The sequence below is a fragment of the Falco naumanni genome, chromosome 8, assembly GCF_017639655.2.
Source record: "Falco naumanni isolate bFalNau1 chromosome 8, bFalNau1.pat, whole genome shotgun sequence".
NCBI classification, from domain to species: Eukaryota; Metazoa; Chordata; class Aves; order Falconiformes; family Falconidae; genus Falco; species Falco naumanni.
The window spans coordinates 18,048,887-18,075,743 of NC_054061.1; the positions used below are offsets into that span (position 1 = coordinate 18,048,887).

Below are 26,857 nucleotides of genomic sequence, written 5' to 3' on the forward strand. Positions count from 1 at the left end.
TGTCTCTGCCCCTGTCCATACACAAACTTCCTCGCTATGCTGGGTGGGGGGTAGCTGACCCCAGGAGTTCTGTACACGGGGGGTAAAGGCACAGAAGAGGAGCAGCGGCCGGGACCTCGTGTGCCCTTGGGGACCCTGCAGCGCCTACTCCCTGGGTACGGGTATGCAGCAGCCACAGCTCCGTACCAATAGCTTCCTGATGGCTGGTTTCTGCTAGGGCTTTTTCCACTAGATTAATGAAATCTTGATGACAATCTTCATAGCTCACAAAACAGGACTGCTGAAGATTTGTTTCATATAAGTTTGCTACTAAAATTTTTGCTGTCACTCCTTTGGCAAGAATTAATTCTAAACCAGGGACTAAGTCTTCAGCAGAAGCTAGATGGAGGGGACCTGGAAAGAAAACAAAGGGCTGACTGGAATTTACTGGTCTGCGCCAGATGAGAAGTTATTCATCAGCTTCAGGAGAAGCTTCTTCCACTGAGAGGCATTCCTGGTTACACCCTGCTGCTCTGCAGACATGCAAAAACTCCCAGCCCATATGATTACCAGCGGGGTTTTACTGAGGAGGGGATCTATGGGGACATAAATCACTCGCCCTTTGTCCAGCATAGGAATAAAACACTGGCTGCCTTGCAAGAACACCAAACAGGTCAGACAACAGCTGGCTGATGATATATTTGCTACAGTAGGTACTTCGTTTGCCCGGAGAAGTTTAGTGCCCACTCTTGGTGCACATGCAGTCTGTGTTTGTATGTTGAATGGGTGTCCTGTGACAAACCTCAAGAGTTTTATATAGTACTTGCACTAATACTGATCCAGTATGGGACAACTTCTTGGGCTACTGCAAAGTATACTCTGGACACTGGTAGAGGCACGGGTGGAAAACGCAAAAATAGCAGTACAATTTTCTGCACGTGTGAAAAGCACTCGATGGACAAGGGACTAATTCTGTTTGTTTTGGAAATTTTTTTCTGCAAACAGAAATTTCTTCTTCTGTTCATATATATATCTGTTTGGGAGCTATGCATGAGGTGTGGAAGCATTTGACTGACTCCTGTGTGTGTATGTGAAATCTCCATGGCTTCCTGAAGTGGCATGATGTGCTGACCCTTTCTCCAGCTGCGGGTTTGGCCCTGCTGGCCCAGCAGGGACACTGCTTCCCTGTCAGCCCTTCAGTGACTAGGAGAAATCATGCTCCACCAGCATGGCTTGTTTAACCCGTGGTTTAAAGGCCATGTATTCCAAAAAGTGTTGATACTCAGTTCTGAAGGTATCCTTGGCTGAGCAAACTAGAAGTGATATAGATATTTTGACCTGAATATCTGCATTTGACTTTTGGGTCCATTTGCTGTAGTTGCAGGGTTATTGCACGCACCAGTGTGCTGGCAGCAATGGAAGTAGCATCGCAGTTTGTCTTGGAGCTGTCTCCACCCTACCATTGGTACATCTTGAAATGGAATATTTTTAATTAGTTAATAACTCCAGAGAGTATCTGGATTGGTGTGTTGGACAGAATTTGAAAATAACTGTCACCGATGATGTGATTTGGGGAGCACTTCAGCATCAAGATGAAAGTTATTATATAATTGTAATAATAATAATTCAGTCCAGCAGCTAGCATTCTAGGAATGGCATATATCCCTTTTATTGGAAGCATTCTTCATCTGCTGAGACCTTAATGTGAATTCTTTCACATAAATGAAGTTAAGATGGAAATACTCACTGGTACTGCCAAGACAACACATTACAGGGACACTGCAGTTACTCCCCAAAACAGGTGATTCTCTGAAAAATGCACAGACCTCCAAATTTGTCAAGAGTTTTCAGTGTCATAACAGTGTATTTCTCACATTGTATCTTTGTAGTTCCGTGTAGTTCTGCCATGTAATAATGCCACTGAATCTAGATAAAAACTAGCTGCTTAAGAAACAGATTTTCCAAACCTTCCCCCCCCAAAAAAAAAAAACCAAACCAAAACTGCTGTTTTCCTTTGATCAAAGGAAGGGAGAGTTTAGTTGTCATTATTTCAGGATTTCATGAATCCTGACAACATTTATTGGAAATGTCAGTGAATTTAACTACCTGGGAGCTACCTGAAATTACTTAATTTTTTTTCCTGTGATGCCAACCAAAGTAAAAACCTTATTTTGTCCTGTGGGTCCCATGGTAAGGAGATTTCAATCTAAAAATCATGCTATTATGCTACTTTCTCAGTCATCCCCAATCCCACTTAATTTACATTTGCTTGTATATGTAGGTTGGAGCATGATCCTTCTGGTGCAATTTAGTCTTGATTTTAATTTGGTGAATGACTTCAGTATATTAACTGCTGGCAGTAATCATTGCACAGGTCACAGAACTCGTGGTTTCCATAGGGACCATGTGATTCCCCATGATTGCTTACATAGATACTGGTCAACCACTGCCCTGCTGACAGCTGACAATTGTTCCTAAGCTTGCTTTTCGCTGGAATTGCTGTAGCAAGGTATCAGGCATAATCTGGTTTTAGTTGGGTATTCAAGGCAGATGCCACATCTTAACTTCAAAACCTCTTTGTGCCCAGTCTGCTACAAAGAGTCTGCTCCGTGTTGCACAAAAGTAGTGTAGTTCAATATACATTAACAACAAATCAAGATACTTCCAGGCAATATGGTAAACTGATGTCAATGTACTGAGGGGCACTTTTGTATCAAAATGAAACTCTTAATTTACTGCAAGCAGGTTGTACAGATGGAGCATCAGAAGATGTGCATTTGCAGAATGGAAAATTGAGACATGTATAAACCTGGCTGTTTGGTGTGCAGGATATGAGTTTGGGAGGTGTTAGTGCTTACCTATCTTAATGAAGCTTGCCAAGCTAATCTCCATTTTAATGCATTGTTTTATCCAGCTTCAAACAGCAAACATTTGAGTGGAATAATCCTATCAGTTTTTTTTTCCAGCAGGAAAGATTACAGCACAGAACATAAACATAAAATTATGAATCTTCATTAAGAAAGTTGTGTTTATTTTGAAAGTTAGGAAATGATGCAATGAAAGTTGTATGTCATTTCAGTTAAAGCGTGATGTCATCATGATTAGAAAACGGAAAAGTCTTCCTTTTCTAGAGCACCTTCTAGCAGGACATGGCCAGGGGACCATCCGTGCCTGGTGTGCATTCCTGGAACATTCAGAAAGAAATAATACTGATTTACTTGCCCAGGTGGCCAAGAAGTCCAACAGCACCCTGGCATCTTTACCGAGGGGCTGGGCGAGGGGACGGGGCGCACCCCCAGGCGGGTTGCAGGGACACCAGGCTGGGGGACAGCTGATGTGCTGGGGGCAGGAGGCTCTGCAGAGGGACCTGGGCAGGCCGGGCCGAGGGGCCCAGCCCAGCTGGAGGAGGTTCAACAAGGCCGAGTGCCGGGTCCTGCCCCGGGGGCACAACAGCCCCCCCAGCGCTGCGGGCTGGGGCAGGGGGCTGGGAACTGCCCGGCGGGGAAGGGGCTGGGGGGGCTGGTGGCCAGCTGGGCAGGAGCCAGCAGCGTGCCCGGGTGGCCAAGGAGGCCAGCAGCACCCTGACTCGTAGCCGGGACAGCGTGGCCAGCAGGGCCAGGGCAGTGCCCGACCCCTGTGCTCGGCACTGGTGAGGCCGCCCCTCCAACCCTGGGTTCGGGTTTGGGCCCCTCACGGCCAGAGGGACATGGAGGGGCTGGAGCGTGTCCAGAGCCGGGCACGGGGCTGGGGAAGGGGCTGGGGCACAAGTGCTGGGAGGGGCGGCGGGGGGAACTGGGGGGGTTTAGTCTGGAGAAGGCTCCGGGGGGACCTTATCGCTCCCCACAGCTGCCTGACAGGGGCTGTAGGCAGGGGGGTCGGTCTCTTCTCCAGGTAACAAGTGACAGGACAAGAGGAAACAGCCTCAAGTTGTGCCAGGGGAGGTTTAGATTAGATAGAAGGAAAAATTTCTTCACCAAAAGGATTATCAAGCCAGGGAATAGGCTGCCCAGGGAAGTGGTTGAGTCACCATCTCTAGAGGGATTTAAAAGACATATAGATGTGGCACTTGGGGACCACAGCAGACTGGCAGTGCCAGGTTAATGGTTGGACTTAATGATCTTGAAGGTCTTTTCCAACCTAAAAGACTCTATAATTCTGTGTAGAAACAGTATACCCTCTTATTTAACATATTTTTTACCTGATGTGATTTAATTTGACAGAAGTTGAACTTACCTAGGGGTGTCTAATGGCTGCTCTTGTTTTCTATTGTAAGGCCCTATGGTGAGAAGTGAAATGTGAAACAGAAATAGCTGGTTAACTATCCACGTTAGTTACCCAGCGGTATGTGCATCCGCTCAATGACCTGAATTAGACGTGGTTAGTTTGGTACATTTCTTTGAAGTGCACTAAAGCAAAAGGAAAGCAGGGATCCAAGATCACCTGGATGTCTTCTCTACCCTCTTCTCCCTGAAGTGAACTTCATTGACTGTAAAATTCTTTAGAGTCAATTTATCAGTCATTCATGGAAATACCAAACAATTTAAAACTGCTTTTTCTTTCTCAATAAGGCCACTTTGACCATTATCACAAGACAGAAGTGAAACTAGCTGTCAACCTGGATTGACATTTGTTGTTTGCTTTCTTTGTATAGTTTTGACACATTCTCTTTAGTGCTTCTGGGAACAAAACACCATTGAATTCTTGTCTGTCGCTCAGCTTGCTTAGTTTGTAAGTTCAGGCAGTGCTGAGCTGATGCTGGATGTGTGAGTGAGGGGGCAAGTACATGCTACACTCCAGCACTGCCTGTCCCAGCTGTTGGGAGAGATGTCCTTGTCATCATGCACCAGGACACGTTTCCCTGGGATCTTTTTCTGTGTTTGGTTGCAATATATAGCAGTCTGAGCCTGTTAATTTAGCTGTATACTTCCTCCGTTATGTTCATAGAGGCTGTGGTTGCAATAGAAATGCTCATGTATTAAGATAAAATGTTGGTTTACTGAGTCTATGTTTGTGAACGTACCTGGTGTTTGGGTTGGCTGCTTGGTGTTCCCTGGAGTATTTTTATCAGCCAAGTGCCTATTTTGTGAATATTGCCATTGCTGCTGTCACTGCCATCGCAGGGACCGGGATTAAATGCCCACCTGGCAGCCACGTTACTGTATTCATCTTACACAGGCCAGTCTCAGTCAGGTTTGTGGTACATGGTGTGATGCAGCATCTCTGCCCTGGCCTTTCTTTCTGCAAAGGGAAAAGGCTTTTGGGATCTTCATTGGCTGTCAAAATTCCCTTAAAAAGTCCTCCCATTGTTCCGTATGTGAGAGGTGCCTTAACACATTACATTCATTATATTCATCCATATACCTGTTTTCAAATGATGTTAACTTTTTTGGATGCAGTCACCACAGTGCCACGGCGGTGGTGTCCTGCTTCCCAGCCTTCTCTGTGGCCTGATGGTTCTAATATTTCTCATGGTTTTCTGCTTCAGATCTTCTTGAAGTTTCTCATGTATGGATTTTATATTTTTGAAAGACAAGACTTCACTTGGCACAACGTTCAAACAGATTTCATGGGGTAATAGATGGTTTTCATTACTGAAATGTGAGCTTTTTCATCCTTAGGCACTACTGTAATGGCAAACAGAGAACAAAAGTTGCAGTTCTTGATTCCTCTGTGTGCAGCCTCCTCCTGGCTGTCCTTGGCTGTGCCAGACATGCTTCCTGGCTCTGCAGCCTGGTTTCAGGACTGACCCCCGTCCTTCTTTCCCTCCAAGATAGATGCTGTTATGAAATTCTCCCGGTTTTTCTCTTTTCTTATCATGAAACCCCACCTTTTACAGGCACTTTCCTTGCCAAAGCCTCGTGTTCTGGGGAACAGCCCAGCCGTTTTCTATTCCTCCTTCCTGGCCTCTGCTCAGCTCTGTCTCTTCACCAGACGAATCCACACCGCTGTTGTTCACCACCACCTTTTTTATTTTGGCACACCAGGACCCTTGACCTTTTCTGATTGTCCCCTGGCTCTCTTGCCTTCTGCCTAGCTATAGTGTCTTGTCATCACCTTCAAAGGGTTCAGCACAGTGTCCTCTACCCCTCTGTCAGTGTTCCCTCCCTCCCTCTGGCAGCAGGGGTCCAGGACAGGCCCCCTCTGTGCTCCAGCAGCATCCCTCTTCTCCTGCCAGTGGGCATTTGTTCATGCCACCCTCCAGAGCAAGCGCTTTGCCCAGGTTTCGTCTCTCTCCTATTCTTTCCAGTTTTTATCTGGAAACAATCTCCCCCTGTTTACAGAAGAAACACTCCAACCAAAGATACAAACTCATATCTGCCTCGTGCTGTTGGAGTTGTCCCTAGCAATGTGCAGTATTCCCTTCCTGAGCTCTCAGCTATTTTGGAGTGTGACATACTTAGGGCCAACATTAGGTCTGCTCTGTGGAGTTCTGCCCAGTTTTATTACTATAACAAAGAGAAGCCAGCAGACAATAATGCAGTTTTATTTTCAGCTCTCACTACACTGCTTCATATGGGCTGAAAAATACCGTATTCTTTTTTTCTTTTTATTTCCTTTAAGTACACAAATGTGTATGTCCATGCATACCTGTGTGCAGCTGCAGTGGTGAAGAAAGACCAGAGCAGAGCAGGGACATCTGGTCTCGATTTCAGGAGTCCAGGACTTGACTCCTTGTTCTGAGCAATACAGTGCCAAATGCCAGCTCTGTTCTCTAGTCTCCTTCTTGGGATGTTAAGGAGGAGCAGCCCTTACTGCTCAGACCTCAACACCTGGCTTTTTGTTCCCTGTTTGGTGGCATTAAGTGACCACTGCATTTATTTTGTTTTGTTTTGCATAGCTGTATTTGCTATAGACTGGAAAACAAGTGGCTTTCCAATGCCTTAATATTGTCACAGCCATACGTACATGAAGATCTAGATCACAGAGCTTTAAGCCTCATCTATTGCATTTGATTTCTAACCATTATTATTCACTGGCTTTCATGTAATGAAAAATATATTTCCATCAAAATAGAATGGAGGACATCTGGCTTCTGAGGTCTGGCTAAGCTAGACTTTGCTTTGGGTCTGTAGAGGTGCAGTAATGAATCTTTTAATAACTCCTGTTCCGCTACCTTGTCCTTACAAAGAACAAAAGATGTCTTTGAAAACTTCCCTGTTTATTATAATGGCTCATGAGTAGAGAAAAAGAGGAAAAAATTAGGCTCTTGTGTGTTGTTGCTTTCTTGGAAGAAACACTTCCAAAAAATACGTGCTAGGAAAAAAAAAAACCTCCTTCTGGGGTGAATTCTGACTTTGTGAAAATCTGGAATAGGAAGACCCAGTTTATCCTTAGCATGATAAGAAGGTAAAGGATAGCCCAAAAAGTTTCCCCAAACAATTTTTACAGGTATAGACCAGCAAAAAGCTGCCTCGTCTTGGTCTCTATGATCAACCTGTTTTTCAGTGGCAGAGCAGATGGTCACACGCTGCTTAAATTTATCTCCATAGATCTTTGGAGTGGCTGTGTGTGTTTCTTCAGTAGGTGGACTTTTCTCAGCTGGGTGCCTTTCTGATTTGAACTGGGACAATTTCAATAAGTTAATATATATTTGCAGTAAACAAACACACCTTAAATGTTTTGGTTAGTGTAACTGAAATGTTAGCAGCCTAATCTATTTTTTAATAATAGCAGAGAAATAAACAGAAAGAAAATGACTGCTACTACAAGGTAAATGGTGTGCCTGTCTTTCTGCTGCTCCTTGGAGTCTTGCTGGATCAGTCTAGGAGGGGCTGCACTATGGAGGCTTGTCAGCATCCCAGGCTCTATGCATGTGCTCATGATGGTGATGATTTCTTCATCATCTCTTCAGGGTCCAGCTGGAGCTATTTTTATTCATTTCCTACCATGCTTTTGCACCTTGGTCTTCCATAGTTGGTCTGTGTCTGTGTGGAGTGCTGCTGCCTGGAGCCTCGGCACCGAGGTGACCTGAAGGATGAGTCTTTCAGTGACACTGGGGTCATGTCTGGAGTGCTCCAGCATACTGAGGTAGATGTGCTCTCTGTAATTCCTCACCCAAAGCAGTGACTCCAGCAATTGGGCAGGTCATGGCTCAGAAAATCTCCACCAGGTCTTCTGCAGAGCCTTGGGTTTAGGGTCAGGCAAAGCACTTGGCAGAGGATGTTCTGGCACAGACAGCTGAGGACAGCAACTGGTTAAAAATTTGCTAAGCAACAGAAACTCTCATTTAATTCTCTTAGAAAAGGAACATTTTTCTTCTTGCTTTTGATTTTTATTTTTTTCCCCCAGATAGCCAAGTCTCAGTGTTTCATGAACTGCTTTAAAAATCAGAGCGAGCTGGAAGAGAGGACAAGAGCCTGTGGGCAGCTCTCATGGTGCACAGGCAGCTTCTGCAAGCTTCTGCCATATCACTGCGGGTGCAATCAATGCAAAATTCATGTCTCCCGTTCCTCCCCAGCTGCCATCTCTTATGGAGGAATCTATGCCCAGATTATCACAGAAGCGACTGCATTTGTTGTTGCTGGGGGGACCCAGCTTGTTGCCATGGCTGGAGGCGGGTTTGTGCCAGAGCACTTCGCGATAATTGGGCTGGTGTTGGTGGGTCCCAATTACAACCCTCCATCCAGGCTACAGTTGAGTGGGCACAGCTGAACGCAGGAGTCCTGGCATTTCTGTGTCAGTGCTCATGTGGCATCCTCCCAGCTCCCAGTCTGCTACTTGTACACTCTCAGCTGCTTCTCACAAGGACTCTGTTTACATTCAGCCTCAAGAAAAAAGTAGCTGCTTAGGTGAACTGAAAGTCACCTCCGGCTTAAAGTGAAACACTCCTTGTTGGGTCAGTGTAAAAGGCTTCCCTGAAAGAACTGTTAGTTACCGGAATATGAAAAATGCAATTCCTTTAGTCTTTAGTGCATAGCAAGAAACTCTGGCCAATGCCGGCTAAGTCTCATTCCTAAAACACCCAGAAGGGAAAAGGAAGCAGTCACTTCCAGTCACTTCCAGCTCTATTTAGACTTTTTAAAGCAAGAACCCACCTGGAACTGCTCAAAGCTAATAGATACAGAATGAATGACAAGGGCTTGCTATAAACAGGCTGCTTTCAGGTTTTATTTGTGTTCATATTATGCAAACGATCGTTGCTGTACTTTGGGATAAAAAAAAAAAAAAAAAAAAAGCCATCAGAATGAATTTCACCAATGTCCTAAGTTTTAAAATCTGGGTATGACTGAGGCATTCCATTGTTAGTCCTACAGATCCGTGTGATGTTGCGAGCTTTGCCTTTTAGAAGAGAGGATGGCTGATAAACCAGAGATTATGTCCCTGGATACTGTGCTTAGAGGAGGGTGTTTTCTCCTGGCAACGGTCCACATCTCTGCATGATGAAAAAAACCAACTTCCCCCTCTATTTTCCTGTATATACCCACAAAAATCCCAGAAATACGTAGTTCAGGACAGTTATAATGCAGGCGTGGTCTGGCTCCATTTCACACCAGTTCTCTTTAGTGGGAAGAGGGCCTGTTCTTGTGTCAGGGAGCAAAGCTGTACTGATCCCAGTGACCTTGCTCCCGGGAGATTTCCATCCCGTACCAATATTAACTAGCTGGTATTATGATTCCCTAATTGAAGATACTATATTTGCATTTATTAAAAATAATGGAACTGCTTATTCGACCAATCCTTCTGGCTACACCCAACAAATAAGCATTTACATCACTGCCAGTGTCTGTCTACTTTGCTGTCATGTTTCCAAGTCTCACAGATGCTTATTAAAAGCAGTAGTATAGAGTTAAGAGGCAGAAAGAGATCAGGAAGAGGGTCAGTGAATCGTAGTAGGTCATGGTTTTGTTAGTCAGTAGACAGAATTTATTACGATATGGTATATAGTAGTAGTAAAAAGATGGAATGGGGTTTAATCACTGGCAGACAATAATGATGGATTAGTGGTGACCCATGGGGATACATTTGCCCTGCTGATCTGGCTCAGGAGGTCAGCACCCAGCACCAAGCGCTTGGCTGAGTGTATACACAGGCTTCCATTCGGGCAGAGCCATACCCAGATGGATGCTTTTGGTGCGTTGCTGTACCTGTGCACACCTAGTGTGTGTCTGCCTGTCGCCCCTCCCCAGAGGGCACTCCCCCTTCTTTAGCAGTGACTGCTGGGGCGGGCACACAAGTCACCTGTGGCATGGACTTTTTGTCAGAAAGTGAATGAGTGTAGGCATGGCGCAGGCATTGCAAAGTGGTATGTACGTACCTTCAGCTGTGCAAGCAAATGCCGGAGAACTGTGTGTAAGTTGTGCTGTGAGAGAGCCCCGCAGGGTGCAGCGGGGGTACCAGGCTGCGCGGGGCAGTGAGCCACACTGGGCTCTGGAGCGCTACATCGGTACCAGGGCTGCAGGCAGGTTCACTACAATACAGCATCTAATTTCCCCGAGTTACCTTTGATCCTCTGCTAGCAGCTCTTACCAAGGATGCTGGCTTAGGTACCCACAGCTAGAACTGTGTGTTTCGCTGTCACAGGCAGAGCTGAACCTTCATCTTACCCCTAAAGAGGATACTCTGAAAATTCAGCTTCTCAGATAGAGGGTGATCGTCAGCACTTGTTATGTCTCAAGTATTATCTCTGAGGCTGACAAATTTGGATGGTCACCTTTGAGGAAAGGGATATCCTGCCTGCTGTGGTAAATACCCTAATTCATTAATGTTTATGATGCTTCTGTTCCTCTGAGGTCTTAATTTTCAGCTGTGAGGGAAAGCAGCTGCTTTTGAACTGGTGATCTGAGATTCTGTACTCATCCACCCAGGCACAGACGTGGTCTCTCTTCTTGTCCCCATTCTTGTATATTTGAGTCATACAAGCAAAAATGCATGTAACCATTTATCCTCATGATTTCATATGTAACTGTCAATACTGGTTTCCAGCCAAGATAAATTTTTCTTTCTTTCAAGTTTCAAGAAAACCAAATATTCACATTTGCCCTCCGCCTTCATATACCATGCCGTTTCAAGTAAATCAAGTGTGCAGCATCAGGGATGCAATTTTATCTTCCTAAATTACTTTTTTCTAGGGTATCTCACCATATGGGCAACCTAGTCTGTCACTCCCAGGCCGAGCCCTTTCTGCGTGGCTGGGATCCAGCCGATGTCAGGAGGAGTCCTGAAGGAGCTACTTTCTAGGTGCTTTTTGCTGAAAGGAGGTTGTAGTGAGGTGGGTGTCAATCTCTTCTTCTCTGTAACAAGTGATAGGACAAGAGGAAACAGTCTCAGATTACATCGGGGGGGTTAGGTTGGATATTAGGAAAGATTTCTTCACCAAAAGGGTGGTCAAGCCCTGGAATAAGCTGCCCAGGGAGGTGGTGGAATCACCATCCCTGGAGGTGTTTACAAGACAGAGATGCGGTGCTTAGGGACAGGGTTTAGTGGTGGACTTGGCAGTGCTGGGTTAACAGTTGGACCCGACGATCTTAAAGGTCTTTTTCAACATAAATGATTCTGTGATAATCCATGTAGTTCTTTTCAACCTGCTACTTTGGAGCTCTTTAGATGGTTAACACTGGTTTTCCCAGTGCATGAGTCAACTGACGTGTGGTTTTGTGAGTGGACAATGTGACAGGAGCTGCAGCTTATTGACTTCTGCTAGCAACAGCTTTGCCTAGGTTGAGGAGGTTTTTGGTTTTGACATCTTGGAGACATCATGCCTGGGAGCAGAGGAAAGGAGAGCACAGCACCCCACTGGCAGCTGTTACTTTTGGTGGTAGGATGCTTTTTGCTGTCTTGTTTTCAATAGAGGAGCCCAGCGATGGCACTGAGAACTCCTGCTGGGGGGGAGGCAGGACCACTGCAGCCTTACTTGCTGGTGAAGGACTGATCCAGGAGTGACCGCTCAGTTACAGGAGCACAGCTCCTGCCCCAAGACCCATGGAGGCTCTGTCATGGCACCAGTGTCCCGTAAGGGTAGTGACGTATCTTGGAGGTAGCAAAGGTGGTGCAAACCCAGCCTGCCAAACAAGAGCCTCACCATCTCTCTTTTCTCCCTGTTTGCAGGAGAAAGGACATATCCAGGCACATCCTCACCTGCTGGTTTCTCATCTTGGCAGCTGTGGTGTGAAGCAGCTGCTGTTACATGAGGGCACATCTGCCGTGGCCTCTGGTCATCCTGCAGCCTTTATTGTGTGCATGGATACCAACAACAGTGATTTTCCACATGCACGCTGCAGTCTATCTAATATTTTAATGTGTAAACACAAATAAAATATTCATAAAATAAATATAAATATTTAAATAAAAAAGAGCTTAAGAATCTCATAGAGCTTTTCAGTGCCTTGTGGAGATCTTAGTCTGAGAGATCCCCATCTGGGTCTGGAGAGCTGGAGAATCCTGGTAGCCCAGGGGCTGTGGGACCACAGCCGTGTGGTTTGGGGGAGGAAACTGGGGGCAGCCAAGGCATTGCACAAGCCAGTACAGGCTCCTGCCCCCAATGGCAACGGCCACGCTGTGTGCCCCAAGTCGTGGGTACTTTGCAAACTAGTATGGTTCAGTTCAGGACTCTGGTATCTAAACAGGACCTTACTTCAGACATTCCTCAGAAGAAGTTCAATTACTGTGTTTTGAGTTGTAAAACAAGGCGGGGGGGGGGAGGGAGGAATTATTGTGCGTAATGCCTTTTGCAACTAGGGACTAATTGAAAGCTCTTTGCTGGTATGTACTAGGGATGCAAATACACCTGTGCATGCATAGGTACCGTTGCTGGCAGCTTGTGAGCATGGGCTTTACCTCCAGGGATATGGATGCTGTGCTGTTTCTGATCCTGGGGGCTCTGGGATCTGTGTTTCCTGAAATCTTTACTGCAAAGTTAGAGGAAAGCTGGGAAACCTGTTGAGACAAGGTGCTTTGGTCTCTGGTGTAGGAATGATTTTTTTATATTTTTTTTTTTTTTTTTTCAAAAAAACACAGCATTAGCACAGATGCTGCCTTAATCTCAGTCACCATTGTCACCATGTGCAAATAACAAATTAATTCTGGTTCTGATGGCTGCCTTAGTATATTTAACTCTTTCTGTACCTGAGCACTTGTGATTTCACCTTCTGAGAAAACGTAACAGGATGCATAACAGTTTTTTTGAAATGTGACAGAACTGAATAAAATGCTGAGAATTGTCCTAAATCCTCTGAGTTCCTGGATGTTTGCAAAATTTTGTTTCAAGTTTGTTGTTTTAATATCCTTTAAAAAGGATGTGCACATACATACTTTGCAGAAAAATAAGTTATTAACAACTGTCTTACACCTGTTTCTGGTGCATGAGAAAGGATGCGAAGGAAAGGATACACAATTTTCTGTTTGCCCTGCTGCACTTATTTTCCCCTGACTTTCCTGCTTGAGAAGACTGTTAGAGATTGCTGCTTCCTACCTTTCTGTCAGACTCTTAATTAGCAGGAGCATGTAGTCTGCGCAGCTGGGGCTTTGATGCCTTGCTCACTATCGTTTCCCACTCAGAAGATTTCCATTCATTCCGAATTGGTACCCAGCCCAAAGCCCTGGCTTCCCCCCGAGACACTCAGCATGTCTACAGGACTCCAGTTTAGTATGCACTGGAAGAGATGCACTGATGCTCCCTCGCTAGACCTACAGGCTGCTGGTTGGAGCCATAAGGGAGTGAGAGGAAGAATTAGCCTGTGTGTTTATGTGGCTCTGCTCCAGTAAATATTTTGATGCATCTGCTGCCAGCTCTGGTCTGAGGGAATCTACCTAGCATTTAAATTTTGATGGGGAGCTGTTTTGAATAATAACAGTGCAGCCGGCTGTGAGTCAGTGCATGTGTGTTGACTTAAAAAAAAAAAAAAAAAAAAACCCTCAAAGCTTAACGCTTGCTGAACGCTGAGCTGCAGTGCTTTGCTTTTTCCCTCCTCCTTTCTTCTTTTCTTTCTTCTCTTGACTTCCTCTGTCTTGTTTTTGTTCTTGGGGGCATTTCACATAGATTTTGTTCACTGGCAGTGGCAGGGTGGGTGAGAAGAATAAAAAAAACCCAGCCAAAATAAATCCTCCCAAAAAACTCACAAGTAGCTTTTGCAATGGGTGCTGTAATGGGTACGTTCTCTTCTCTACAAACGAAACAAAGACGACCATCAAAAGGTAAGACCTCCTGTTTTGCTTTTCCTGTCCCTTCTGTGTATTTGCTAGGACAGAAATTTATATTAGGAAGGGAGGAGAAAATGAACATGTGCCACTTGCAAGTAACCCAGCAATGTTTATGTGAGGTGTAATTTGAAGAGGAGAGTGGGATGCGTGGTGGTGGAGGAAACGTGTGGGCATGAGGAAATTGCTGTGGAGGGGCTTGGGGGGTGAAAAGCATCTAAATGTTGTAATCCTTCATACAGGCATGTATGACGAGGAGAAAGTAAGTGGCTCTATATGCAAAGCACTTGCAGAAAAGACCTGTAATTTCCAAATCCCGTGCTTTATAAACCCTTTGAGGAGGGAATAAAATGTAGATACATAGCAAATTCTTCCCAATGCCTTGTGATTTCTTTCTCAGAAAGTATTGTTAGAGTCAGTGTTGCATACTCAGTAATCCAACACTAAGTGTGCAGTACTAATAATGTGTGTTTTATAAAGATTATCAAGAGGGGGGAAAAATCAGTATGTTTTCATAAAGGAAAGGAGGAGAAGCTCTTGAAAAATGAGAAGTAAGCAGCAGTCTCCATGGTTTTAATCCTTAAATCCATAAATATTGGGTGTGAAATGCTGATTTTTCAGGAGGTCTGGTTTGTGTAGTGTTTGCTTGAGCTTTGCTCAGTTTCTTTCAGGGTTAATTCCAAAATTCCTGGGTGCTGCTGAGCAGAAAGTTGAAAGCTCTGTCAGGGACATATCCATACCATACAGAATGAGTAGTGCTTAGAAAACAAAACAAACAAACAAACAAAAAAGACTCTGTAACTTAGGCAAGTCTTTCTGCTGTTTGAAGTGTTCACTGTCAGAATCTCTGCATTTAACAGTGTCTCTGTATTTCTAGGGTAGGTCTCTATTTCCACTGGATCTGTTGCTCAGTGCGTATATATACTTTTTAATTGCAAGTTGGTATGGGGTTTCTAGCAATTTAAATTAAAAATCATCTTAGGAAATATTAAGCATGAAGCAATCATTCTAAAGAGACATGAGAAAGGGATGTGCAGGGGATTTGAAGTGGCAAGTTTGTGAGCAAGTGTAAAATTCCATGTTCCTGGTACAAGAGAGTTAAGGTAGGGTAAAATTTCACATTGCAGTGTCTATACATGGTTTACAGTTCACATTTCTCTGCTATTATAATGCAGCCATAATTGTACAATCGTCTGGGATGTGTATGATACTATTTATAATGCAAGCATAACTGTGTAATTGCCTATGCACTGAGTCACACCTGAAGCTGTGAGGGTCGTGTTTAGGTACCCACGAGCTGAACACGGCGCGCTGGGCATGCTGGCTGCTGTGGCACCGAGGGGTGTCTTATCCACCTGCCAGAAACCTGGGAGCTGGATCTGATGTCCATTAAGCACAGAAAAATTTTGGCTGAGTGTATCTGTTCTCTGCTACTTTGTTGTCTTGCAATTGGCTCATCTCTCTAGTGGATGGACAAAATTGCTTTTTGTTGGAGTTCATGAGCACTAAAAATCCAGCATCTGGTCACATATTTGAATATTTACAGTGGGATTCAATCTTGCTGATGCCTCCTGGCAGTGGTTGTTCAGCTATATTTTATCAAAAGTTGTGTTCCCAGAGTTATCTTCTCTTGGCTCGGATGCGTTACCCATGTGGTATTGCTGGTTAGTAGGGCACACAGCTGAGAGAGCAAGCTGGAAGAAATCCCTTTGATTTTTCTTGGCTATTTTCAAACCAGCACAGAATTTCACACCTTTTAGTCACTATTTACCTGGCAGGGAAGAGCATTACAGAACAACACTGCTGATTTCAGCAGTCCTCAGCCAATTGCAGATGCTCTTCTAGACCTATGCTCAGAGGACGCCCCAGATCTCCGGGAGTGGCAGGGGCATTTGCCACATGTGCCTCTGGGCTGCTCGGTGCGTATCGCGCAGACTGGGAGCACTTTACCTTGTCAGAAATGAAACACTGAAGTGTGCTGGGCTTGAATACAATCTGAAAGTGTTCTTGGTCTGTGAGCTAAATAGTTAGTAGAGGTCAATCACCACTGCCTGATGGATCCCTTACTGTTGCCCACCTGTTCCCTCTGTACCTCCTCCATCCCCCAACCATCCTGGTGGCCTCCACTTGACCATGCACCAGTGGATCCATTTCTGTCTTGTACCAGGGAGCCCAAAAGTGGCTGCGGCACTCGTTGTGTGCTTGCACAAGCTCTGGGCAGAGGGGTGGCTCGTCCCAGTGCTGGCTGCATGCCTGGGGGGTTGCCTTCTCTGCCAGAGGGCACCTCGCTAACGATGCCTGGGTGTAACTGCTCTGTTTGATATTGCTGGTCTACCTTTTATTAAAGTGTTTATTATCTATTTTGTTATTAGATTCTCACCAACTGTTATCTTATTTATTAATTATATTTGTCTCTGTGTTTGTTTGACTATTTCAGGATTTATATAGGAGTTAAACACTGCTGCTAAAATAAAACAAGGGCTTGAAGAAATAGTTACAACAGGGCTAGATACACACCTGTGCAAATACACTGTCATCCTGGTAAATATGTACTCTTCCAAGTAGTTTGAAGATGATTTGTATAACCTTTCCTAGCTAAGCAGCTCGCACAGGTATCTGAAGCTATGTACTTTTGGGGTAATAAATGAAAAGCAAAAACCATGCATACGTATTGTTTTAAGAATAGGTAAAATACAAAGGTCACATCTAAGTGAGTAGTTTCCAGAGGTTGCTTAATATCAGTAAGCACGTGCTGGCTCCTGGCAGAGTGGGCTCCAGTGGCTGGTGCTGAATCCTCCCAGCTTCATTGCAGGACACGTCTTCACCTGCACTGCTCCCCTTCACGCCCCGCTCATGGCTGGGCCCAGGATGCTGGCAGTGGGACTGGTGGCCAGTTCAGGTAGTCCAGCTGTGAGTAGAAATGCTGGAGATTATCTTGTACCACTGTTCAAGAGTACAAGATTTCATTCCTTGTTTTAATGAAAATGGGGAGCCTGAATCAATAAAGGCACAGGAGTAGGACAGCCATTGCCTTAAAGCTGAGGCAGGGGTCCGGTGGGTGCAAGGCCTCGTCCCTGCGAGCAGACGGTGTCGTGGCTTTGCAGAGGAGGAGATCATTCATTTGGCTTGAATGTGAAAACTTGATTCAGTATAATTGGACGTTTCATCTAGGCAGGTTTTGAGCCACGCACCCTGTCCTGCGGGATAAAGATTTCTGCTTCTTAGATTTGCAACCCAATCAGTAAAGCTGCAGAAGCTTTCCCTGTTCGCTGGAGTGTCCCTGGGTAGTCTATGTGATTTGTGCTGTTTGCTTCGGTAGTGGCTCGGGGCAGTTCTACAGATTATTTGTACATTTCATTAGAAATTATTTCCTCTGATCTCCTCAATTGATGGCATTTTAACTTCATTCACTGTTGGGATTCTTCTTGTCTGCCTTTTCCAGCATTCTGAGTTAGCCTAGTAACAAATAATACCTCTTTCTACCATGTTCGCTTCGCTTGTATCTCAGACCAGCAAAGCTGGGCAGAATTCCTGGGGTCCTGGTGGAGCCTGGCTGAGGTCCTGGGGGACAAGCTGGCCATAAGCCAGAAACGTGTCCTCCCAGCGAAGGCTGGGCTGCACTGGGCAGAGATCTCCAGCAGGCTGAGGGAGGTGATGCTTCTCCTCTGCCCAGCACTGGTGAGACATCCACAGTCCATGGCTGGTGCTGGGCTTCCTAGATGGAGATATGGGCACTCACTGCACTGAGTCCACTGAGGGGTGACAAGGAATATTAAGGGATTGGAGCATCTGAAATACAGGGAAGAGGCTGAGAGAGCTGGGACTGTCCAGCCGGCAGCAGAGGAGGCTCAGGGGGATCTTATCAGAGTGTAGAAATACCTGACGGGGGGGAGCAGAGGTGATGGAGCCAGGCTCTCCTCAGTGGTGCCCAGTGATAGGACAAGGGGCGATGGGCACAAAGTGAAATACGAGAAATCCAGTTAAATATAAGAAGAAAAATTTACTGTGAGAGTGACTGAACACTGGAACAGGCTGCGTAGAGGGACTGCAGAGTCTCTCTCCTTGGAGATATTCAGAACCCAACCGGACAGTCATGAGCAACCTGCTGTAGTTAACCCCACCTTGAGGAAGGGACTGGGTAAGACAAAGATACGAGGTCCCTTCCAACCTCATCCACCCTCTGGCTCTGGGATTACCATCACTTTAAAAATCCTAAAGATGTAAGGACTTGGAGATACTGGGAACAGGAAGAAACTTGGAGAGTTCAGTATGGACTGAACACCAACAAAGCTGTGAGGAGTTCTCGGTCCTCCCTTAGTATTTTAGCAGTTAGTGCTTAGGTACAAGATTAAAATGGACTTGAAAATTTCAAGATGCTTGTATATCTTCCAGCAAACATAAGCAATAAAATTATAAATGAGTTAGGGGAAAGAAAAATGCAAAACCACAACAACATTAAAAGGCAGAGGGGTCAGCACAGCAGATAATGTACACACAGATGCCTCTCTGGTTTCAACTAGCTGTAGAAATAGAAATTTTACATTCTGCAGCCACTCATGACCAAATTTGTGGCTAGAATCAGGCATTTCCATATTTGTCATGGAAACGTTTGGATTAGCAGATTGTTAAAGCAGGTGGAATTTCTTGTTTTGACTGCTTTCTGTACCTCTGCAGTAGTGTGGAGTGGGGATGGTTAGCCTGCCATTTGTGGGCAAATTCAGTTACAGTAGAAAAGGAAAACTGAGAAGTAAGGGATTAGCTATGTTTGTTCTTTCTTTTCTCTCTATACACACACCAGCAAAAGTGAAATGTAACTCAAATATTTCTCAATACCTGAATCTTGTATCTGCAGGCTCTAGCTTTTACTCTGACAGCACCAACAGAAAGCAGTACCACTTTCGCTTGGGAATCTGAGTCTTTTGAATGTAAGAAACTGTGTTTTGATCCAAGACCACCCAAGCCTAAACTGTTGAGAGGAGCCTGACACAGCTGTTTAATTTTGCAAGAGCTAACAGCAGGAATTCACTTTGCTTAAAATGTCAGTTGTGCCACTTCTGTAGCGACCAGTTTCTAGACTTTGTTTTGAAGGAAAGTTTGCTTTGAAATGGCTTATTGTCCGTAAGCATCAGATTTTGTGACTGACCACTGTTTTCCAGATGTTTTATTTAGCAGGAAACTGCTCAACATTGTCAGTCTTTGTAAGAACATCTGACTGACCGGAGCTCCTAAGATTGCTGCTCATGGCTGTGCCCTTTCAGTTCTTTGCACTAGAACAATCTGCTTTTCTGACCAAAGGGAGAAAAAGTGGTTCAACAGCATTTCAAGGAATCAGTCCTTCTCAGCCCTAGACCTACCGCTGCAGAATGGAGAACAATAGGTTTGGGCAGGGGAGCTGCCCTTGTATTTACTTTGACCAGTACATACCATTACAAAACAACGTTCTGCAAGCTGTTTACAGCAGCTTTATTCTTGATGGGCCTTTGAAATTCACCCAGGAGGAGTGACTGACTTGCCTTTATTCCTCAAAAATCTCTTCAGGTTTGACAGAAAGAAAAGCTTTGAAAGTTGCCCTTCTTTTGCTTCTGCTCCTCAAAGAAACCTGACAGCTTGCCACTGTTGTGAACGAACGTGCATGTCCTAAAGACACGGACCATACAGCCCTGTGTCCTGGGTATTTGGTTAACAGAGAGATCTCAGTTCCTGGCACATTTTTCTTCTAGAGCAAGGAAAGCATCCTTCTCCCTGGTTGGAGATCTGAGCAGGCAGGTGCTGGAGTGACTGAAAGCAATGGCTGGTTTGGTTTCTCCTGCCCAAGAGCCAATACACAGCACTGACATCTCATTTTCTCTCTCTACTCTTTTCTGATCATCATCTGATACAGTCTGGCAGGTCAGGTACGTGGTCGGCTGCCTGCACTGAAAAGTGAGAGTTTGACAGGTAGTTTTTTTTCCAGGGAATTGGCTTTGTAACTGGTATACAGAACAACACTCAGCAACAAAACTGTTTGATACAAGCACTCCATCAGAAGCAATTTGGAAAAACTGTGGTGACCAGTAAGCGTCCATCAGAAAATGCCACTCCACGTGAAGTGCTCAGAGGTGTGTGGGAGGCTGCTTGGCTGGGATGTGCCCCCAATGGGTGGCACAGAGGGGCAGGAGCTGTTTGCACCCTGCTTCCCGGTGTCCTCAGCAGCCCTGTGCCAGTGCTCATGCAGGTGTAGGGTTTGCTTAGAGGTGGGTAGGACTTGACGAACCTATGACTGCTTCCATTTCCCACTCCCCCATCCTCCAGCCACATTTCTGTAGCTCCCAAGCAGTTGTCAGCACTAAATTTCTTCCCTTGTCTCTTGCTTTGTTTCCCACTTGCTTCCCTATGAATTCAACTCCTGGAAATGAGGTAAAGGGATCTGAAATACCTGGTCTGAAGAGTGGATAGCGCTGATTGAATTAAGTGATGGGTGTCCTTGATCGCTTCCCACAGGCATACAGTGCCTGCCTGAAATGCTGTATCAGACCCAACTTGGAGGTTTGGAATAAAGAAAAATGGATGGAGGAAAGTACATTATATAGTGTGTTATATGTTATGCTGCATTACCATGTATGTGTGCTTATTTACTGCCACTTGGAGTGCAGCACATCCACACAGACCTATGAAATCCCACCACAAAAGAGGCGATTAGACTTTAGCTTTGTGTGCCAGCAGGTTGCAGTGCTTTGAAGCTTCTTTTTGTTACACAATAATCCAAAAGGGTAAAAGAGAAAATACTTTCTAACTTTTAACTTCCACCCTTGATAGTCTTCCAATCTTTATCATCATCGGCTCTTCCAGTGTGAATTACTGGATATTTGATGTTTGGAATGGACATTAGGAAGCACTGGGATTTTTGCAGCTGGAAGTTGCAATACTGTAGAAGTGAAAAGCTTGGAACTTAATACTTAGCAGAGGTTTTGGCCAGTTCCCAGCTTTATGGTTGTTAATGTCACCAAATGCATAAACAGGAGTCAGTTAAGGTTGTATACCTTTTTTGAGGAAAAACTCATCTATAAAAAAGCAGACCAAGGTCAGCCAAAGCAAGTTATAAACCCATGATGATTTCAGTCAAATGTGAGGGGAAAAATAAAAATTTCATATTTCCACTTATGAAACTACAGTCAAAATGTTTATTTTGGTATTTTTTTAAGCTTTATTAAAAACTCTGAAGCTTTACGAATTTTCCAAAATTAAATGATGGTGGTTTTTTAGATGAAGTGTTTCATTAATCAAAATTGACATTAATTATGCTTATTCACCAAAAATTTCCAAACACTTTATTGGCTTGTAATTTTATTGTAGTTTTAGATATGAATAGAGAATTGTGAATGCTAAAGTACTTCCTCCATTGAGGTGGGGGACAGACTTGGGTATTTGTGAAGTGCTGTGTTTCTTATTCAAAATCATTAGCTGGAGAACATAATGGCACAGTGGCGCAGAAGGTTTGGGTACCTGCTCAGGGTCTTGGAGTCCTGCCACCGCTCACACCGTGGCTCTTTGTAAGGCAGGAAACTTCTGCAGTCTCTGAGAGGTGTTTCCCAGCAGATGCAGGATGCTCTAGGCACCCTATATTGTTTCCAGCAGTAAGGTACCAAAATGCATGGCAGGGGTCTTACCCAACTGGGAAGTGCAGGTTAGAGCTATATGGGACCCCAGCAGCATTTCTAACCCAAATATATTTAGGCTTCCAAGCAAGATATTTAATTTTTCACCTTTTTTTTTGTTCTGAGATGCCAGAGGGAAGGGGGGTAACTGTAAGATGGATTGTACTTTCCAAATCAGAAAATTATTTAAAGTCTACACTGTATCCATGTTTTCAAAATAGGTGAGTCAAAAATGAAGGAAGCTTTTCCCACATATCTCCAATTTGTGTTTGTGGGGTGATGTCTTTGGTCTGGACTGCAAAGGATACAGATAGTGGCCAGCTGATTTCTAACTGCATTCATGAAAATGGGGATGTGACTCATACCAGCACTGCTTGGGATGGGGGGGTGGGGGTGGGGGGTGGTAGTCTGGAGAGTTTGAATGAACCACAGCAGAAATGATGCAAAGTCCATAGGCAGTAAGCGGGGGGGCAGGGAAGGACCATGTGCCAGCTGACAGGTGCAGGACAGCAGGGCTGCCCTGGGGGTGAGCTGGGACCTGGGGGTGGGCTGCAGGAGATGCTGGCCAGGCAGGAGGGGAGTGGGCCCAGCCCAGCTGTTGTGTGGGAAAGCTTTAAGGAAGACATGAACTGGGTGACAGAGCCGTCCTTTCCTGGCAGAGCTCTGCTACATCTGTTTGGCTTTCCTCAATCCAAACATTACTTTCTTGACATATTTAACAACCACAGCTCTTCACACACACACACACACAGAGCGTTTGCTTTTCTCTTGCTCCACGAACTCCCCCCTCCCCCTAAGCCCATTCTGTGGGTGGCTAGTTGGAAATGCCCAGAATTTCCAGACGGCCACAGCTACGGTCTCTGAAAGCCAACGGGTAGGCACAGGACGTTTTATATTGTGGCTGAGAACAGCTAATGGAGAACATGATTGTGAGGATACACGTTGTGCTGCTGGAGGCAGGTTTCTAGGAAACCTGAGAGATGCCTGCATCCCTCTGCTGAAGGGTCCTTCGTGCAAAGGGAGGGTGTCACCTCAGAAGCGGGGAGCCGAATTTCAGCGTGCCAGAGATCAGTGCTGAACATCAGGGACTTTTAGTGCTCTGACAAAATAAATGTTTCTGCCTGTCAAAATTCTATGCAGGAAAAACATGGATGAAACAAGCCATATTCACAAGATTTAGACAGTTTGTAGAGTGCAGTTTCAGAAGCAGAGTGCAAATGTTTTGACAACAATTCTAACTTTGCCTGCCTGCAGCTCAGGGCCGAGCTCCCAGGTATATTTTCCCAGGTACGTTTTCCCCAGCTGTGGTTGCTTTTTTCTAGTGAGCGATACAACACATCAGCCCCACAGATTTCTGGTTATCACGTGAGACCTCAGGCAGGGCCCCTGGTTCAGCACGTCAGACTGCACGAGCAGAGGCTTGCTGTCTGTAGGGTACGCATGCAGCCCTGTGAAGGATAATGCCGTTAGCTCCCCAGCTGCAAAATGTCAGAAGCCAACACAGCATCTGCAGGTAAGGACAATTTCCCTTAAGGAAACTGTTTCATCCCATGCAGGTGAAGCCTGTGATGCAGCAGGAAGCATCAGCACCCCTTTGCATGCTGAACCCTCACAGCTCAAGGGACTTGCGCATTGCCACCTAAACTGGGAGCAGCACATGAAAAGAAAAAATGGGAAGCAGAAAACTTTTGTGTCAGTGCAAGGAGGATTGCTGTCTGCTAATCCTAATAAGCTAGTGTAATTGAATCGGCACACTAGTTTACATGCTTTGCTGGGAGAGTCAGGTGTGACACCAACTGTGATGCCAGTGCCCCAGGAATTGAAAGCCTGTCCTTGTGTGGATCTGTATCCCTGTAACACGGTGTTTGCTTTTATCTAATATTTTAATATGTGGATTGCCAGAAGGTCTAGTTTGTGGTCCTGTGCATACAGAATTAGCCATGCAGCTGGCAACTAGACAAAGAACTGCATTCGGGCATGAGGAAAATCCTGCCTGGGTAGGCATTTGTATATGCTGAACGGTTGACAAAGGCAAGGGTGTGCAGTTCTGCAAAGGAAACCTGGTGCCTAAAGGTCCATTCCTGTTTGTGTAGGCAGCAACCGGACTTGCACACAGAGCAGGTTTGGTGCTAGGATGGAAAGCCAACTGCAGACTGATCTTCTAGGAAAGTGCCTCTCATTTCCAGGGCTTTAAGGCATCAAAAGGGGCTATTTACAATAAAAGTTCAGCATCCCCTGCTTGGCAGGAGTTGAGGACATTACAGCTGAGCTGCTGCCCTATCATTTCTAATCACCTCTGTGATGGAGCACAGGGCTGCATGTGGCTCACCGCAGCCCTCCAGGAAAGTCTGCTGTCAAACAAAGGAAATTTTCTCATCAGGCATTTTCTGGGCAATGCCATCAGCTATAGCACTTTACATGGCTACATTTGCATATTTTTTAGCTGATGCTGCCTTTTCTTTTTCCTCTGTCCTGACAGTTGATGAAGGTAAAGTACTTACAGTTCAGAAGTTCATGTGGTGCAGGAAATCAGAGCACTCTGTACTTTCCTTGGGCGCTGGTGGTTCAGCAATGTGCCAGAGAGAGCACAGCAATGTGCCATTGTGAATGTCATCTGCAGCCCAACTCTGATCTAGGTGAATGAGGTGTAAGTTAAATGTGGGGCTGTATCTGTTGCAGTAAATGCACCCCTGTGTTGCGTGTACCAGTGGTTTGTAAAACCTACAAAGCAAATTAGTTGTTAGACTGAAATTTTGGTCCAAACCTGAAAATTTCCTTTACTCCACAGAGTTTGTGAGAAGTTTTGGAAACTTAGGAAACACTCTGACTTAGAATTAATTTTGTCACATCTCTTTGCATTGTTGGTTTTTAGCAAAACTGTCTCCCTTTAGAGCTGTTGTCTGGAAATTATTGATAGTAATTAGCTGGTAAATGTTCCTAACCTCCACCCCGATCAAAACCAGAAAAAAAGTTGGAAGAAGTTGCTGGGGTGTAGATCCCCACACCGACTCTGATACCTCAGGCTCAGATCACTCAGAAAACACAAAGCCTCCCCCATTTCTTGCCCCCCGCCCCTTCACCCCACTAGGCTGCTGCTTTTGCCTTGCTTTCTGCTTGGGCTGCAGCAGTGCTGGCACTGAGGCCAGGCTAACAGGCGCGGGCAGAGCTGGGAAGCACAGGTGCAGCTTTGCCTCTCTGCTTCGGTGTTGCAGCTGGCGTTTCTGAGGGACATGTCCCTGCTTGGGGACCAGTGTCCTAAAATGCTGGTTATCATTTATGGTCAGGCTTTCAGTCAATATGCATGAATTGTGTGTGTTCAGATAGCTAAACAAATATAAGAAAATACTAGAGGCATGTGCGTATCTGGTAATGTTTTCTATCAGCAAGAACACTTCAAACTACTGAACTCCTGAAAGAACAAAAAGCGAGGAGCAAGCCTTTGATCATCTCCTGTGTTTCTGTGAAGAGGTGCTTCCCTGCAGAAGCCTGCACAAATCATTTACTTAATGGGTGTGTTTCTGTCCTGTTAGCCATGATCGTAAAGCAATCTGTTTAAAGAGCTTCATTTCCCTATAAATTAAACTCCTGAGGCAGGATGAGGTGGGCACAGTGCTGCGGGAGATCCCTTTCCATCTGTGCTTCCCCTGCAACCTGGGGCAAGGTGCTGGGTCTGTGTTTCCACAGCACCTGCTGCTCTAAACTTGCTGGTGTGTGGTTCGGGAGTGTGATGCTGCCCAGCCGCAGAGTGTCGGTGCCCTTGGTCATCCTCGCCAGCCTGATGTCCTTTTTTGCATGATAACTCTTACAGCTGTAGAGTTTTGCCTAAGCTAATTGCTTGTCACTTGCCTGCTTTCTGTGATTTAGTTTTATTGTATTTTGTTAAGCATTATGAGATGGCTCCCAACAACGTTGAGATTTAGGAGAGTGGGAGGTCAAAGCTAAGGCATCGTTACTCACGGTGTGAGTGCTGTTTCCCAGTGTCGGGCAGCACAGAGACCACACCAGGCAGGCGTTGTGCATGTGGGATTGCTGCAGACAGGGCATTTGGCTCAGGAGCTCACTGCAGCTGTTGCCAGTGGCAAAGGGCAAGGATGTCATTAAGCAGCTAGTCTGACACAGCATTCACCTGCAGAAGCTTTTCTCTGTGGAGCAACATTCCTGGTTTCAGTCAATTAGTTGTCACTGATGTTACGTGGCAGCAAAAGGATGGCTGCAACAACAAAGGCTGCTTTTGAAGACCCTGTCCCGGAGTCACTGTCTTCTGTAGTGTCACCACCTGCTTTGCTTTTCTGTAAGCAGCTAAAGGAGATTTGATGTTGCTGTTAGTTTCAGGGCTGCACTTCAAGAGGCTGTCAGTGCTGTGGACAGGCTTACGTGATGCTGAGATAGCTACATGGATAGGTCTTTTCCCAGCGTGGGCAGGGAAATGTTTGTTCCCCATCCCGTGATGGGAGTTCTGACCCTTTCCAACAGTTCAGACAAGATCACTGCCTCTGTACCTCTTGGGTTTAGGATCTCTTTTTACTGGACATGTGGACAGAAGGGAACAGGAATTTTGCCCTTTGCGGCTGACAGAACTCAGTACAGTGTGGCGGCTCTTGTAATACTGGCAGGTTGCAGCACCACTGCAGTGAAACAGATCAGTCACCTCCCATCCTACCTGTCAGGTGTGGCAAGGTCCTGTTCTTCTCTGTACCAGACCCGGAGGGACAAGTGAGATGTCCTGAAGGGTGGGTGAGAGAGGCTCCCAGAGCGTGCTGAATAGCTGGAGAAGGTGCCTCTTGCACAGAAGGGATTTCTTGCAGTGATGTTTGAGATCAGGAATAGTTGTGGATGTCAGATGTAAGATACCAGTAAGAATGTTTGTGGTCATCAACAAGTGGGAACGTTTGCGTGCGTCCTTTGCCTGGTGCAGGACAGAGAAAGCGGGGAACCTGCAGAGTCATGCTGGGCACTGTGTGCATGGAAATCAGCATCACCTTCCTCAGCTCTCTCTGTGGCATTTACCATAAAACATTGTAGAGGGAACAGAACTCAGCAGTAACTACTCAGATCTGTATGTTTTAAATTCTCTGTGCATTTTGAATTGTGTTCTTATGCTGATTCAGGTA

The 26,857-nt window shown here is 45.4% G+C and overlaps 1 protein-coding gene across 2 annotated transcripts in view; it reads left to right on the forward strand.

Moving 5' to 3' along the window:
• KCNIP1 (potassium voltage-gated channel interacting protein 1) overlaps positions 1-26,857 on the forward strand; it is a 435,639-nt gene that overhangs the window by 146,833 nt on the left and 261,949 nt on the right. Inside the window, exon 1 of one of the 2 annotated variants that reach the window (XM_040604355.1) lies at positions 13,867-14,109. The exons of the other annotated variant lie outside the window; for it this stretch is intronic. Coding sequence (XP_040460289.1) covers positions 14,049-14,109 — 61 coding nt within the window. The 5' untranslated portion in view covers positions 13,867-14,048. Of the gene's footprint in view, positions 1-13,866; positions 14,110-26,857 lie in introns of those variants that run through there. 2 annotated transcript variants of the gene reach the window in all.